The sequence below is a fragment of the Clinocottus analis genome, unplaced genomic scaffold, assembly GCF_023055335.1.
Source record: "Clinocottus analis isolate CAN_PGR_092001 unplaced genomic scaffold, fCliAna1.0.p SCAF_4, whole genome shotgun sequence".
Taxonomy (NCBI): domain Eukaryota; kingdom Metazoa; phylum Chordata; class Actinopteri; order Perciformes; family Cottidae; genus Clinocottus; species Clinocottus analis.
This window is the reverse complement of record NW_027176153.1, coordinates 17,115,399-17,133,343: the sequence shown is the minus strand read 5'-3', so window position 1 is coordinate 17,133,343 and position 17,945 is coordinate 17,115,399. Positions and strand designations below refer to the sequence as shown.

At 38.5% G+C, this 17,945-nt stretch overlaps 1 protein-coding gene across 4 annotated transcripts in view; it reads right to left on the bottom strand.

Moving 5' to 3' along the window:
• Positions 1-670: 670 nt before the first annotated feature.
• The window catches only part of hoxc13a (homeobox C13a), a 48,068-nt gene continuing 30,793 nt past the window's right edge, over positions 671-17,945 (bottom strand). For 2 of the 4 annotated variants that reach the window (XR_011079674.1, XR_011079673.1), the window contains exons 3-4: positions 17,659-17,750; positions 16,089-16,366 (exon numbers count right to left, since the gene is read on the bottom strand). Coding sequence is in view for 1 of the 4 variants with exons in the window: in XM_068598307.1 (XP_068454408.1) it covers positions 1,438-1,694; positions 3,885-4,548 (921 nt within the window). In the remaining 3 variants the exon portion in view is untranslated. Of the gene's footprint in view, positions 1,695-3,884; positions 4,549-16,088; positions 16,367-17,658; positions 17,751-17,945 lie in introns of those variants that run through there. The other 2 variants (XM_068598307.1, XR_011079675.1) reach the window with 2 other exon arrangements.

Sequence of the window (17,945 nt, the reverse complement as noted above, 5' to 3'; positions counted from 1 at the left end):
TTTCCTATTCTGAAATTGTACTTCTGCCTAATAACAAATAAAACACTTAGAATATTCACTTTGATAAATGCGTTTGGAGCTGGAGGGCTTGGTTCATTTAGACATATCTGATTCATCTCACCCACAAATATGTTTTTCTCAACCGATACAATTGAAAGCTCAAGTTTTAATAATACAACATTTATTTCTGGAACAGAAATGGGTTCAAACATCATATGATATCACATAGTAGTTTTCAGTGAGCGAAAACGCGTCTTGCTGCTCACCAAACAACAATTACTGCATTATCTCCTAATGCCAATAACAAGACTTCAGGATGCCCAATAAGTCTTAATCAAGCACTCCGGAACATCAGATCCTCACGCGCGCATCCGCTGCTGATGGTATGGATCCAACACGAGGAGGAAAGACAACAGCGGGTAGAGCTTCTGCTGGTTAATGACACCATGTGAAAATTGAAACGGGAGGAAACACTGCAAGTAGTGACTAAAATATTTAAGCATTTTCATAATCATTTATTTATGAAACACGTTACCGGTACGTAATTCAACACCACAATACAGTTCACATACTGCACCAAAGTAGAAATTACAGGCTTCGTACAAGGCGTGTTATCAGCTGCAATGCTACACTAACAAAGACGAAAATAAAATAAAACGATTGTGCATGTATGTGTAATACTCACTGATTTTTAATGGTTTACAATCATTCCAGTTGCATGACAGAATCCTTCACTGCCAAAGGAAAACATACAGGTCTTGGGATATTCCAGTTTACAGTTCCGCCATAGTAGATAATATGAATTAAATAAAAATGCATTGCACTATACAGATTACCAACCTGGGGCTTCGTCTTGTTTTACCCCTGGCGCAAGAGAACATTTCCCACACAGGAATATAGCTTTTGTTATTCAGAAGGAATATTTAAAAAAAAAAATATAGAAAAAAATGTCTTTTTCGAAAGTCCTCTTTTTGAGCTTTTTGTGGAAGAAGTCTCAAGGTCAACGTCATTAGGCCACAAATGATGTCCATGTGGCGATTACCTTTTTTAAAATGGCATCAAACAAGTTTCCTCGGTTTGGATCTAAGTCATTGAAATCAGTCCTTTTGCGATTTGGCTTGAAACAAGAAAAGAAAAGACAGACACACAATACTTGTCTTTGAAATACAGATACCGTTTTAAATATTATATATTTATATATGTACAATCATAAAACAAATGTGAAGTGAATTCTCAATATTTTCACAGTTTTTAGAGCATTATCTCCAACTTGAAAACAGGGCATGTGGTGGCGTGGTCGATGGAGATGGAGGTTAAATAAAGGAAAAAACATTGCCAAAGTGTTCTTCAGCCACGGTTTTCGATGCAAGAGGTAAATAAATGGCATGATGTGTTTGGAAGTTATGAGTTGCAGTTTCAAGGAGGTTGCTGGTCTCATCAAGTGGTGTGCATGTGATTGCTCTTGGATTTACAGACAAATTTCTTCTCCTTGACTCGTCGGTTCTGGAACCAGATGGTGACTTGGCGCTCTGAGAGGTTGGTGCCGGCCGAGATGCGCCTTCTCTTGTCTTTGGTGATGAACTTGCTGGCTGCATACTCTTTCTCCAGCTCCTTCAGCTGGAGCTTTGTGTAAGGGACACGTTTTTTACGCCCACGTCGGTAACTGCTGACCTCAGGCTGCAATGGCACAACATCTGTAGGAAGAAGAAAAAAAAGACATGGCAGGGAAATATTAGACTATATGCGCAAAAACACCGCAATGTTTCACTTCGAAACCAGTTGTCAAGACTGTCTCTGAAGCAAACTGTGTTTATATTAATATGATTATCAACGCTCTTGCTGTGTGTGTGTGTGTGTGTGTGTGTGTGTGTGTGTGTGTGTGTGTGTGTGTGTGTGTGTGTGTGTGTGTGTGTGTGTGTGTGTGTGTGTGTGGAGGAGGGAAGGGTGGGAGGGGGGCGGGGGGTTCTCAGGTGTAGCACCTGGCATTGAACGCAACACAGTGTTGGGTTATCCTTTGTTTCAGTAAATTATTAGTTACTACCTGCCTTCAGCCATTACACTTTAGCTTCGTCTTCAATGTCAAGAGATCAATTTGTTTTCCATCAGACTGCATGTTGATACCTAATCTTGTGATCTTGTGATTGACTATCTACTAAACCAAGCAACACACCTTTTTAGTATCTTGGATAAATCTCTTGTATGCGTTTAAATTAACTTCTTGGTAGGCCTATAAACTGCATTAAGTCTCAATGTGGCTGCAATACGTCGGCCAGAGCCTGGTTACAAAATATAAATCACAATTTGGAGACACAAATAAATCCTCCTCTGACCACTAGAGAGATAGCCATTGAAAACGTTAAGTTTTGCAATCACAACGTCACACATGTGGCACGTAATTTAGGTGAAAGTTAATTCATTTGAAACTTTAGATTTTTCCTGAAAACAAGACATGTTCTTCACTTAACTCATTCTTTTTTGGCAGCGGCTACCTGACTTGTTCAGGTAAAATAAGATTTGGGATTACACCTTTTCGCCACGACCTGAGTGAAAGGAGCCCATGAGAAACATGACAGGACACGTATGGCATTACCTTGAGAAATAGTGGCAAGCTGTGAGACATGAAGCTTTTCACACCCATGTAATTGTACAGTTAGGGGTTGTGTATATTTCTACACAGTTGTGTATACGATATATATGGCAGTTTTATATTTCGGCAAAGGGATAGTCAAATATAGTTAATCTTTAAATATTTTGCCATAAGTAAATTGAGGATATCTGAGTGGAGTTCACTTTTACATTCTTAAAATCAAACTAGTTTGGCAAGACTGAGTGTGTGCGTTTGTTTGTGTGTATGGCATGTCCGTGACGCGAGACAGAAAGACAACGACAGCGCGCTCTTGTGTTTTTGTGCATGTGTGCGCGCGCATTTGACTACGTGCCCGTGCTTGCGTGGCTTGCTCCTTTAGTATTTTCAATATAAAGGGAGGTATATGTTGTGTAAGAGATCCAGTCGGGGTCTGAAGACGTTCCCATCTGTATTTTAAATACTTATTTCACATGGATACTAAACCCTTGTGGTAAAAGAAGCAGCCAGTAAACACACTGTAAAGTGCATATTGGCGGCCCCTGTGTCCATGATCAGATATCTTGCATGTATGGCAATAAGTAAAGCAAAAGACGAGCTTCGATTATACAATGACAAAAGACCTGTAGTTGTGAATCATTTGTGAAATGCTGAAGTCTGTAACTAAAATGTTGGTCCAATCAACCCTAGAATGTGCAGGAGACTCATGTGGACACATCGCAGGGCGCTAAGATTAATTGGGATCATCCAAACGTTGTAGCTAAGTCACTATATTGCCAAACAGGGAGCAAAGGTGTGAATTGGTGCTCCTTTCTATTCGTAACTGAAACTATATTCATCATATCACTTCCTCCAGGAAGGGAAAAAAACACTGTCGAAAGCAAATGTTCCCATTCTCAATGTGTACTAAGGGCCATGCAAATTAAAATCCCATTGAACTCCCAATTCAAATTTTTATGCACACATCTAGGAAAATGCATGATGATTTTCTTCATGTCAAACTGGAGAATGCTTGGCTATGCTAACAGAGCCCATAAAGCACATATGATAAGGTTGACAGTTATGTTTATTCAGCACATTTTGTTTTTCTGGACTTCTTGGTAAGTTGCTAATGGCACTTTAAGACTAAATGTGTGTAGACTAAACAATAACAAATTATCAAAGTAAAAATAGCCCACTATATGAAAATACATTTCTTAATGCAATGACACGTGTATTAAAAGCCTACAAGCTGCTAAATTAGGAATTATAGCCTGGAGAACGCATTTTTTAAAATTTGTATCTAACAATTCCCACATACCTGGAAAAGGTGATTTCCAGAGATGAGTGGACTGCGTTTGCTCTTTGGAGCAGTACACCTGCCCATCCCAGCCATTGGAGAGAGCCCAGTGCTGGTAGCCTTCCATGGGGATCAAGGCGTCGTGCCTCGGTTCGGGATGGGCACTGATACTGGGCACCACCGACATGTCGAGATATCCAGGGACAGCCTGATATGAACTGGCGAAACTCGGGTAGAAGGCAAACTCCTTCGCCCTGGTCGACAGTTCTTCCGCGGGCAGCGCAGTGCTGGGCTCGGCATATTTCTCTGCGGGGTGGTACGAGCAAGGCTTCTGCTGCAAGTTCACGTTGTGCGAGTGAGACAATCTGCAGCCGTAATATGGGTTTCCAAAAGGATAACCGTAGCTCAAAGATGCACTGGATGATGTTTGAGGAGCGGGACACTGCCGGCCGGTGTCCGGAGAGGAAATATCCGAGTAGACGGAGCCCTGGTGGGTCGCTATGCTGCCAGAGTGTCGTCCCAGCGCGGGGTGCGACATCAGGTCCCGGCAGTGGGTCGCAGGGCAATTACCGCTCAGTCCCTCCATTGTCTGGCTTTTATTCTGGTTGTTTTCATTCGGGCTTTTTTCATAAACGTACATCAAGGTGTCCGCCCAGCGTGGATGCAGAACCAGCGAAGTCGTCATATCAGGGGCTGCCGATGCTTTTTAAAAGTCGACTACTCCAAGACGGACACCTCATTTCCAACTACATTTTACACCACGCGCATGCGCACACGAGACCCTCGTGTGTCCACTTCATTAAGAATCTGGCACGTGATATGCTAACAAGTCCTACGAGATCGGGCTTGAGAGAGGGGCAGAGCAGCCCTTTAAAGACCCACTGCCTCGCATGTCACAGGTTTTTCCTGCAGAATACAGAGTCCTATCATTGGTTTAAATCACTGAGAGCCACCGCCTTAAAGGGGAGTTTGGATACTTTCAAGATTGGCGCAAATGGAAATAACCTATGAAATTTGGCCGATTTCGAAGACTGCCAGAGAATATGAGAGCATATGATATATGTCACAATACATGGAAAATATTAAATAAAGGTACTTTTGATTAAATCTTTTAACATAATATTTCACGTGGCATGTTGGTGCACACACGTTGTTTCACTTGGCGAACGCTGTGTTCCGGCTGATGTTTTACTTTAATTATTCATTGTAATCATAATAAATAGAAAATTATTCAATCTCGTCTGCAGTCAATTTAATGTTTAAAGTATTATACATTAACAAACACAGGGCTATCGGATCAATTGTGTCTTCATCCTCTTATCAAGGCTGCTCTTTTGAAGGACAATTTTCCTTTAAACCCGAATACAACTGCACTGGGTCCCCTCACAACATGCTGAGAGACTAGTTGTGGACATTGCAGCAGAGTTTAATAATTATGTTTACTACTAATGTTGCCTTTTAGAGGTTGATATACTGGAGCACATCAGATCATAACTGTTGCATGATGTGTTTATTTTGTTATGAATCAAGGTTTAAACAATATATATTTAGTGCCTTCAGGGTGCGTTTGTTTTGGAACAGCAGTTTTAGTATTGGCAAGTTGAATGAGTGCCATTGCAGCCACAGGACCAAGTAAACGCTATTGCAGGTAAGATGCCGTCATTGCAAATTACCTTTCATATGCTACTTAGTGAGTCTCTCTTTTGAAAATATAATTGCACAAGTCACCCACGTTGAATCATCGCCGCCTTTAGCGTAAGCAGCCAGTTTGGGGTGAAGATATGTTCTGTCGCAGTGTACTCTATTAAGTCTAAAATATTTTTCATCCATAACGTGACCACTTTAATTACCATTATACGACTACATGTGATGTTTGTGTCATTCATAATATAGCCTACAAGTGGATGCTGACACTTCAAGGCAGTAATAACAATGGGCCGCTTTCAGGACTTTGTATACAACCCTTATTCAATGAAATGCGGCCCTATTTTCCCCTGAATTCTTCCGCAACTATTTTACTTGCAACAACTGGCCACAGGCTAACGCGTGCGTCTAAATCCCAAACGCAATTTAGTTAATCTGGTCACCATCGCCACATGATCACAACAGTTGAGATTACATATTCCTCTTCGATAATACATATAAATATTTGAAAAGTGAGTGTATTTTTTAGGCTCAAATATTACTGATGGGATAGGCACACTAAGTGTCCATAAAATACTTTTTTGTGATGCCTAACCCATGAGTCACTCATAAAGCAAGCTACGAGCTGCCCTAGGAAGGGGACCTAGTTTACCAACATTTTGCACTGCTAAGTTGCCTTGGGAATAATCAGACCATTGAGTTTATGTATAGTGAGGAAGCTAGACCTCTGTCCTTCCTCGGACAGAGACTATAGTTCTTTTGTCTCAAGGAAATTACAACTACGAAAGGCTCATCCAAACGGCAGCTGCACGGAAGTCCAAGGTCAAGGTAAAAAAACGCAGACAAACAGGGTCGTAATCAGAGTCTAGACAGACAAGAATGAACTTCACACTAGAGTATGCATGCAAACTAGCTGTTATTTAGAGACCCTTACTCTAAAATATCTGCTGTGTGTGAAGAGAGAGAGAGAGAGAGCTCCAAATAATCCCTCGTGGTGGTTTTGTTTTTTTTGTTTTTCTAGGATCAGGAATTTGACAGCTTTTGGCTGCAGGGATCCGGTTCCCTCTAAACTAACTTTTAAATGGAAGCTCAGAGTTCAGAAAATTACGCTCTCATTAGTTAATGAAAGATATTTTCAGATCGGTTCATTTGGTTCTCTCGCAGCCTAAATTTGACATTACACACAAATATTTGGAGGTTATTGTAAATATTTTCCTCGGTGGGACACACGGTTGTTGCAGCGTTAGTCAAACAGGCGGCACGTTCTCCGGACAGTTGAAGCTTTTCATTTTAGAAGAAAAGTCTATAAATGTATGAAGTTACTTTATGTTGCAATAACCCAGATTCACACACCGAGTCTGCATTATGTGCTTTCCAAAAAGGAGGCTGAAAGATTAAAACAGTGTATGATATTCTCAGATTAATCATTTAAATAAATTAAAAAAAACTGAAAGTAAAAGCGTAAAAATATATTGAAAGCACTACATAATTCATAAAGTATGTTAACCTTTTAAAAGAAGTAATCCAATTATTACAAATTCATATTTTAGGCAAAATAAATTATTACCGTAATAATTAATGTTGAACCGCATGGCGCATTTACAGCACACAAAATGTGCACTGCACAAGGACACAGCGGCCCATAAACCACCATGCCAGCGATCAAGCTTTAGCGTGTTTAATACACAACATGCAAAACACATATTTGCAATTAATTCTATCAGATATCATAATTGAAGTAACAACTTGTGTTTTTACTATCTTTCCAAAACAGTGAGCAGGTTGTAGACAGGTGGATTCTTAAACCACGAGAATTACTTAAGTTTACCATTGCATGTCTGTTTTAAATGTAATTGTAGCTCATAAGTTACATACCAATATAATACTTAATACAATTTGCAGATTTCGGACTATTTAAGACAGCTAATTAATATGAACGTTTATATTTTCTCGCCAATAATCTACCCTAAACGTTATGCGACAGATAATATCGCCTGTGTCTTTAAATCATGAATTGCTATTGAAACCGAATTAATTACTTTGATTTTAATTTAGTCACCATTGATTGTATAACAATTCCACTCGATCTGCAACTAGTAACAGGCGAAAGGACAAATATAGTATAGTCGTGCAGGCTCAGTATTATTTAAGCAAATTCTCCAAATTAAACCAAATTCCAATATCGTAAGGTAAAATGCTGAAACTGTAATTATGCATCATTGAAAAAAACATTTGCTATCACTCAACAATGCAATATGAAAAATATTGAAAAGCAATATGCTGCAGTGTCAGTTAAATGGACTTGTTTAAAACGTCAAGGTGGTGTCTGGTTTTTACTCTGTATAGTTTATAGTGGATCTTCACTTCAAATAGTCTTCTTTTCACAAATGTTGGCTATCATCCATTTCCCTGTTTGCTTGTTGTTACTTTCCATGTTTTTTTTTTCTTGAAAACAATCCGCCAGGTATTCTTTTCTACTGCAATTTCACTTATTTCAGGAACTGTTAATTGAAAGGACTATCAATATCTTGACAAGCAACCATAATGTGCTGCTGTAAATATCTTGACAACCAGACATCATGTCCTTCCAGACAGTCCGTCAGACCGACTGATGCGGATGTTTGTGGGGGAGGGGAGAGCATCCATCCCCATACCAACGCTGCCTACCTGCGGCTTCTGCTCCCATGCAGAAACTGACTGCACGTGCACGTGACTGAGCCAATGGATCACATCTACGTAGAATATACATACAGTTTGTGAATATCAAGATCCTGCAGTAAAATGTTACTGAGTATCATACATCCACCAATCACATAACTTCAAAAACTCTAATGGAAACTAGTGAAATTATCATTTCAAATTATCAATAGTCTGTTTTCATTTGCCCTGGTTTAAGGGAAACCTATTTGGCCACGTGTTTGCAGCAATCCCTCCATCAATACGACTGTGTGTGTCTTCCATATCTGTATCAATAGGTTAAAAGCCCAAAAAAAACAATACTATTCCAAGTCAAACATTATCTCACCGGTCTTGAGAATGCTGCAAATCCCTGGGGATAAAAAGTCTTTGAAGAGGCGAGGTGGCGATCCAAGAATGTGTTGACAGCTTGCAGGTAGAGTCTGCGCCATGCATACTGAAATAGGGTTGCGTTTATGTTTACGAGTTTTCAGCCAGCTTCAGACGTAGCATTGAGATTACAAAAAACAAACATTTGAAATGTGAAAAGGTAAAACAAGTGGTACATTTAGTAAAGAGTGGGCAAAGTCAACCCAAATAACCAAACAGAAAAGGCCAATAGTCCGAGAGCATTTTCAAAATGATGATTTAAGACGTCAAACTCATTGAAATAAACGTTGGACCCAACTAGGTGTCTTAACTGTTTGAATGGGAGAAAAAATGGACTGCAGTGCAAACACAAGTCTCATAGCAAAAAAAGACTGATGCTCATTTGATGCATGTGTGTCTCACGAGCTCCTGGTCTGGCGCCTTGCATATATTGTGCATTAACGGTTATGTTAATCCATCATTTTCCAATAAAATTGCAAATGTTCGCTTCCTTTTAGCAAATCATATTGCTTTATGTTGCCACTGTGTATATCCATTGGCGCGTTTGTGTGTTAAAGGCAGTGGGAAGTTGTTCAGCGGACTGGAAGATGAGCAGAGCAGTGCACTGTATGAAAACCTTCCTACAAAACTAAAACAGCATCTCAATCCGTTCCCCCGTTCAAACATGGCTTTCATTTACTATCAAAAACGTTCATAATAGTACGAGCCAGGACCCCTAAACATCTGTGCCAGCAGCTAGGGCAGGAAGCAATGGTCAAGAAAATACTAGTGCACTGCATGTGCGTGACAAACGTATAAATTGTCTGTACACTAAGAGAGACAGACATGTAGGAACAACCGCTATGCGGGGAATATTTCAGCTCGCACCAAGATTCACGCATTCCATGACTGATGTGTCACCGGATCTCGCTGCATATACAGACAACTTGGCTTGTAACGACACAAACTGGCCTTCAAGTAAAAACTAAACAAAAAGATGTATTACAACGAGGTGAATTGCTGTCATTGGGCATCTTATTAGTAAAACGACATTACAGTGAATAGAACACACACGAGTGGAGTTTAGTCCATGCAGAGCTGTGGGGGAGTAGTCCCCCCCACCCGCCCCCTACAGTCACTTTACAAACCAACACCTTCTCTACATGTGACACGGACTTGACACAGACCTACAGTGCAGCGTCTATAAAGCAGAAGCCTTCAAAACAGAATTGGCTTTTCTGAAATTGATTAGATTTCTGTTCACGTCGGTGGATTGTTTCTGTATGCTAATCACGACGAGGTAAATCCATCTTTTTATTTACCACTGATACTATAATAGTCTACGTAGATTTGTTGTGGGCTGACGGAAAATCAAGCGTGCATAAGACGACATACACCACAGTTTAGGTGCTAATTTACCTGATTTGATTCGTGTAACCAGGTAGATGGAGAAGATGGCTGTGGCTGCACCGCTAAATAAAGCAGGCCAAGCGGAGCCGCCCAGAGGACAGAGTCCGGCGGGCAGACCACCGAGTCAGGCCACAGTTTACACAATATAGGCGTTAAAGCAGCGTGATGTGGTGAGCGTATCACACCGTTATTAAAATGTTCGTGGTTCAGTGCGCAAGATTTTTTTTACCAAATATGAGGGGAATATATCTTTATTCGTCATTTTTGCAACGCAACGTGTAGTTTTCAGACTTTTTGTGAAAAAAAAAACAAAAAAAAGTGAACTGTGATAAAGTCAAGTACTACAATACAACATTGTGTAATGTCGAGCATTCAAGCTTTAACATTTGTGGATAAAACAAAAAAAAACAGCAATTAGATAAATAAATATACGAATTTAAAAAAAATACAATTAAGACACAACAGACTGTTGGAAATGCGTGGTGCCATGAGATGATACGCATCTGTGACGCACGGTCACTAAATGAGCATGACTGACTGACACAATGTTTTATTCTACAATGACAGAAGCTACTCTGTTAAGATATATTCATTCATGATAATATTAATCAACACAAGTAATGTCTCGTGATATTGTGGGCCTTAGCGTGTCCTAGATCAGAATGCGTTTAGAATAGTTGTAATGTGGCCAATAAGACCCGCAGGACTTTATTCTTATTTTCGTTTTGTCCTGTCGTCTGGTTGGTAAACCGGCCAGAAAGCAGAGAAAATAAACACCCAGTCAGACGGTCTTGTTGGAAGTCCAAGTTCAAGTTAAGAGAGGCGGTCGCTTCTTCCGTCCAGACAGCAAAACAAAAGACACACACGTTCATCATTAATCATCTCACTTCTTCCGTCACAGAATGAAGCGCTTCAGACTTTCTGTATATTTCAGACTATGCAGGCTCAACCGAAGCCAAAAAAAGTACATTTTAAATGTTTTGAGGAAACATTTGTGGGAATATATATATATATATATATATATATATATATATATATATATATATATATATATATATATATATATATATATATAGTTCCACAAAGATGTATTTCTATAAATGAGTTTTTAAATAAAAAGGTCTTTCAGGCTGAACTTGTTTAAGTTAAATGAGATAAGTCATTATGAATTAATGAAAACATCAAGACAATATTATGATTCTTGAAGGTCACATCATTTACATTCGGAAGCATTGGGCAAACTGGAAAAAAATCCTCTGAAAATTTATATCTGTATCAAAATCATCTTCTTCAATGATATCTTCCTACATCTCGACGCTTGAGCTACAGCCCAATATTTGTACGCCACTTAATGTGCAGTTTTCAACATTTTCACAAATTAGAAAATGTGTTAAAACGCCGATGACACGCGCTGTCGATGTGTGTGAACTCAACACACAACTATACTCTCTAAAGAGAACGTATTTGGCCAATATAAACAAAAACTAAAGACAAACAAGTCGGAGCATATAAAAAGGCAAATTATATCAGTTTTTATTCAAGGTTGAAAGGTAACGTGTACAAAAGTAAACGAACTTCACTTGCACCAGGACTGCAGATACTTCACATTATTCCTAAATAATCACAAAAAAAATGAATTAAAGTCGAAATTGTGTTCTTGAAATCACCTTTAAGATCTATATATGCACACTTTCCATAATATTGCCAATTATTGTATGCACTTAAATGTTCTTTACGATGTATGTAAACTTCCTGTGGAGCATTTGCATTACGCAAAGATAAAACTTCTGCAATAAACTACAATATAAGCCATATTACTTTCTTTTCACCATCATTGCAACGTGTAGAATATGAATTTGCTCTACGGAATGTAAAACAGGAAGCTCACTGTATTTGGTTGAGGCTAATGGTTTAGCCAACGCATTCAAGTACACTTTGCCCGAATCAAATAGACAAATATAAACCCGGGATATTTACAGAAAGTGATTCAGTCGAAAGTCAACCTGCGATGTTGGTTCGTTGCGTCCACACCTGCGAGTTGTTGGGCAACTCGTAGTGGTGTGAGGGAATCTTTAAGTGAAAGTATGCAGGAAGCCATATCATCAAGGCAGAAGTAAAAAGCACAATATCTGGATCCAAATCGTGTGAACGGCTAATGGGAGAAGTCTTAGGTCACTGCAGAGAGAGATTTTGGGGCGCTGCACGCATTCACCACAAAAGACTCAAAGATATTATAAGATCTAGCCATTCATATGTTTTATACAAATGTAACAGACGCATGGCTATATGGGAACTTGCTGGACATGAGCCAACAAACAAAAAAGCATTTCTGATCATCAAAAAGCCAATCTGACTTCAAGTTTAAACTGACTTCACAAAAGGCCAGGTCGACCAAAAACACATCAGTTGGAGTGTGGTTTTTAGTGGAGGGGAGTTTAGAGATATCTGCTGAAATATACCATCGCTGCTGAGGCGTGGATAAGATGATACTGCAGATCCAAATATGAAATATGTGATGGTTATACCACATTGTAATAAACAGTTTGCAATGGCTCCATGAAGTGTTTTCTGTGTGCAATGTGATCTTTCTCAGTGCGTTTGATCAAACATGGCGGCACTCACGCGTCTGTTTGCTCAGACCCTCCAGTCTGCACGTCACGCTCTCCAGGAAAACTAAATAATTAAACTGCACGTGCAAAACATGACTTCGATCGACCGATGTGTTCCTCGGGAGAATGGCTCCGTGAACTTGGGCAGTAGAGCTTATGTTTAATATTAAATATGATACATTTCATGAGGTCAGAATAGTACAACGAGGGAATCCTATTTTAATAAACACCTTTTGACAGACACATAATGAAAAAACAAACGTGCATTTAAATGTGTGCAATGTGCGAGCGTGATAATCTCCTGTATGTGAACCTACAAGTCGAATAGCTCGCTATAGTTGAGTATAACAAGTCAAAAAGTATTACACATTTGACTAAGGCAGGCGATAAGTGTGACTGGCTCAAGCGTTTCTGGCGTTTCTTCAATTCGTTAATATACAATCTAAAATCCCAGGTCTCATTTAAAACTTCATCCAGGTCACAACAGTTTACCAAACCACAAAAACAAATGAAGGCTTAGTAAGCAAAGCTTGGGTTAAATTAAAGACAGATTGGAAAACCAAAGAGGAATTGTGGTAAAGTGTGTGTACTCTCGCCTGCTGTCTGAATGGAATCAGTTTTTGCGCATCATGGTCAAAAAGGAAAGGGGATTGATTAATAAACCACCGAGGCAGACTCTGTATGGAGTCAAAGTAGTGCGGGTTCCTGTGCTAGTGTATCACACACATGATGAAGATGAGCAAGACTGAGTTCAAGTTCAAAGTCACTGTGCTCAGACAGAGCTGAAGAGAAGAGGACACCCCTCACCTCGCTCGTAAACCCAAAAAACAGGAGTCGGGTGCATGAGCAGGGTCCAAATCAGATTCTAGCCGAGACTCCCATTCAACCCGAGAGGCAACAAGGAAACGAACATAAACTGTGAATAATCTTATCAACCTCTCCAGAGCGGATTAGTTCCGGAAAAGTTCAAATAAATGGATGCTTGACTCGAGCATCCATTTATTTGAAGGAGCCATGGACCTGCTCTACGCCTATCAGTTCATATAAGTAGTCTTAAATCACTTGGCGGTAAGATAACGCCCTTTATCGACACTGCGCATCGTATTGATCCCTGTTTAGAGTCTGAATGCCAGTCTGGCTGGACTGAGATTCCCCTCTATCGGACTGAAGCAGGGGCAACAAAGAATCGGTTTCAAACCCACACTTCTAAGTCAAGTGTTGGTTTGATTATCCTGCAGTGAAACATTTGAAATGCATTGTTCCCAGTCAAACGATTATGTGAAATTGTATTTTATATTATCTGCTGAATCATTCATAATCATTATTTATGAAGCAGTCTCAAAATATAGGCACGAAATAAAAAATATATATTGGGTTTGTCTGCAGGGACTGGAATTGCCACGAACTAGGTTTTAATGCACCAACAGAACTCCAAAACCCGGGTTTCTTGGTTGATGGTTCAGCTTGTTGGACTCATTCACCTCACCCACTAACCGCCTCTGGTCGACATTTTTGGATATTATTAAGTACGTCATGCTCCTATACTGTTACGCAGTCACGTGGATGCATTTAACTCATGTCTTAACCACGAATAACGCTCTTAATTGATTTTCCATCGGCCTGATTTTCGTTCTGAGACACCAAAAAAAAAGAGAAAAAAAAGACCATTCGTGTCCCTGCATTTCTCGACTTTCCATGCGACTATAAGCCGTAGTTATATTGATATTTGAAGTCATTAAAAATACACGAATTAGTGCAAGAAAGTCAAATTAAGTTAAACTTATTTTCAGGATAAACATGCTTAAATTAAATAACATTTTAAAGAAACCCATGTAACATTTCCGAACTTTGTGTTCCGGCTGTTCCGTGTTATATAATTTGTTGTTGTGATTTTAAAAAGCTGTGCATGTTTTTTTTCTGTGGATTATTCCATAAAAAAAACATTTAAAAACAAACCAGAACTTTTATTAACATATTCCGAGCAGTAATAGGGCGATGAAAACCCACATTCTCTCACTTTTTCTTCCTGCGTGGGTTTTTATGGAGAAGCCAACAAAACTCCAAAACTTCGGACCCTGACTTGAGCTACTGTATCACCATGAAAGTGCATCGGCCCTTCAGAGCTTTAATTAATTTGATATTTAATTGCACAATTAACAATTGAATGGGCTGTAAAATAATCCGCATCGGTAAGATATTAAATGCGTGAACGGGTTTTACATATACTTGTATGGCAATAATTCCGAGAAAGATACAGGGTACGAATGAATGCGCAACATCGATCTATCTTGATCAGGTTTTACTTGTTGAACAGCAATGCGGAGAACACAAAAATATTTATTGAATGTCAAATTAAATCATATACAGGCCTAAACTGAGAAGTCAGAGCAAGAATGTTTAAAAAAACAAAAGAAATCGAATGATTTAGCCAATGTTTAAATATATTTTTGTATTTCTACAAATACAAATCATAATAAACACATGGCAGATTGATATGCATGATTGAATATCAACAATACTTACCTAACATTACAGGAACGTGCTGGCATTATTCATTCATGAAGGAACTCCTTGTTCTCTGTTCTGAGAAGCTCAACCTGAAGCTTATCCTGTTTGTTCCTTGAGCAAAAACTGCTACATGGCTGGTGTGTTTATCAGATCAAACTACAATCTAATAAATTAGCATCTCTGCAGCTAACATATATAGCTAACACCAAGCAGCTGCACACTGTCCTTTGCATCAGAGAATTAATCAAAGTACTTAACATGTAATCCTTCAAAGTACAAAGTGAACACAGTCCGGCGTTGTAAATAGAGTGTAAATACAGAACTTTAAGTCAGGAAGTTAAATGTTTAAATAAATCAAGATTCTTGACACTGAATGCTGATGGTTAACAGAACACCTAGCTGGCATAACTCCACGTGTAAAAACATTTATTAAGCCTGCTTTGACTGTTGTGGAATCCTCAAGTACCATTTCGTAAGTAATGTTTAGCTGAATTTGACAAACAATCATGGGAATGTTTGCTCCCAGAGCTGGTCGAGATGTCTAGTGTTTACATCCAACCTCACCATATAAACTGAAACTAAATGACTGACATAAACAGATTGAACTGACTGTAAGGCAATGGCTCTTAAGACAAGACATTGTTTGGTTGGGCAATTTTGAGCTGGAGTCAGGTGGGACCGACTGCTCAATGGGCATCCCTGTTTTAAATCTAGAGCTACTGCAGTACGACATGTTGTTCCACATGCCGTTCTGTACTGCCAAAACTATCACCTGTAACAACATGGAAACATTATTTTGAAGAATTTGCGTGGAGAATTTCAAGTACCAATATTTTTAAAGATTTCTTATTTAGTGGTGAGATTTTCACACAATAACTTAAGCAATAATACAAGACAGTTTATTTTATTCATGGAATTCTTTATTCTCAACATATTACAAATCCAATATCATTTAGTAGTTCAAGTAGATAAAGTAGTAAGTATTTATTATGAAATGGTATTCCTCCTTTTCATTAAAAAGTATGCCGATTTATCTAAAAAAAAGTTATGTAAAACATTGTACAGTAGTCACTTCTGAGTGTGTTTATCATTAAAGTAGTCACTTGCCTTTAACTAAAATGTTGTTTCATGGTAAAGCAAAGATGGCCAAGTCAAAGTCATCATTACCCAAAATTCAATTCAGCTATGTATATATTTAATTCACCCTATATTTCATCCCTCCTAGAAAAATATAGTTTAATTTTGCAGATCCAACATCTGTTCTTTCTTTGTCCATGCATCCTGTAACTGAAATGGGTCTGTAAGAGTCAAACAAGTATTTGTAAATCTCAAAAAATTTGAAAAATAGTTTTTCAGATGCCAGACTGAATTGTCTCTGAAAAGCCGTACGGAAAGCTGCATCTCATCATCGCCATACTCATGATGTAAAATAGTTACAGCTCATATGTTAGAGCAGTAACAGCGTCACACGGGCAAACAGCACAGAGTGCTATTTGTTTTGTTTCCTGATGTTTCTGCAGCTAAAAACCTACAAATGTATTGTGAATGAATAAATTCAGTAAAAGAGAACATTAGTGAATGTAGGTCAAGTGTTCAAAGAACATCTGTATTGGTTGTTAGAACCATACAAAAAACAAATGGCTAATAATCTTAGCCCAAAACCTATGTTAGTATACTCTGCCACATCCAGAACTGTCATTACAATTATTTCTGTTTTACAGTTTGGTTGATACAATTAATAATCTCATTTAACTTCATTGATTTGATTATTGTCTCCCTCTTGCAATGTGTTGCACAAGTGTTCCATAAAGCCCACCATGATTACACAAGCTATTTAAAATGTCAGCATATAATATCCATAGTTGGATTCTCACAGGCAATTCTTTATGTAACAATATGCAGATGGAGACATGTTTACTTGACTGGATACTGCGGGCAGAAAGATTGTTTGTGTTTATTTATGCGCACAGTCAACAGTGTGTGGGATACGTTTTCACAAGGTTCTCTCAGTGTGCAGGTATAACAAGAAAGAAGCTTTTTTTTAAACCGAATATCTAATATGGAGAAAAAAAAGCTGATTGTTGATGGCATGAAGAGGAAAATCACTAGTCGCATCTTTTTGTATATTCAGCGCAATAATGCCACTCTACCTTATAATGTATCCTTGTGCCTACATTGCTGATATATTTAACATACTGATACAGTGATCATGTACATAACTGTATACTGTGTGCATTGCCCTCTGTGTAAATATTTTCTTCCTTCATTTATTGAAACAATATCTTTTTTAGTCATTTGTATGCCGACTTCTCATCAGTAAAACTACCACCTGTCTCTGCTTTCCAAATGTTATTCATACTGAACTGGCACAAGATGTATACACATCGTGCTTTTGACAAATCATTTTGGTTATTATATTCCAGTGAAAAGATTGTTCAGTTGCTCTATAATTGTGCTATAATATTTTTCTTTCAATATCCAGAAATCGCTAAAAACAACAAGAAGATCATGATGATTGTTCATTTTCTTGTTATTCTAATGAACTATAAATGCAAATAAAATGCTCCGCTTCACCTTACCTATTATTGCTTACTTGGATGCTTTTGGTTCTCCTCTGATAAATACAAATGTTGAAACGAGCTTCCAGGTCTGCCTTCTTCATCATGCTGTTCTGAAATGTGAGTTTGAGAGGAAATACTTTAATTAATTGCAGTTTTTTAAAAAAATATGGAATTTAACATACTTCTATCAAAGCCTGCAACATAACACTTCAAGTCAGAGAGTGTTTCTCAGTTTAGGATTCTGACTGAGCACATGTATAAATTAAACAAGGCAAAAACTCCAATAAATTCATAGTCAATGGTCG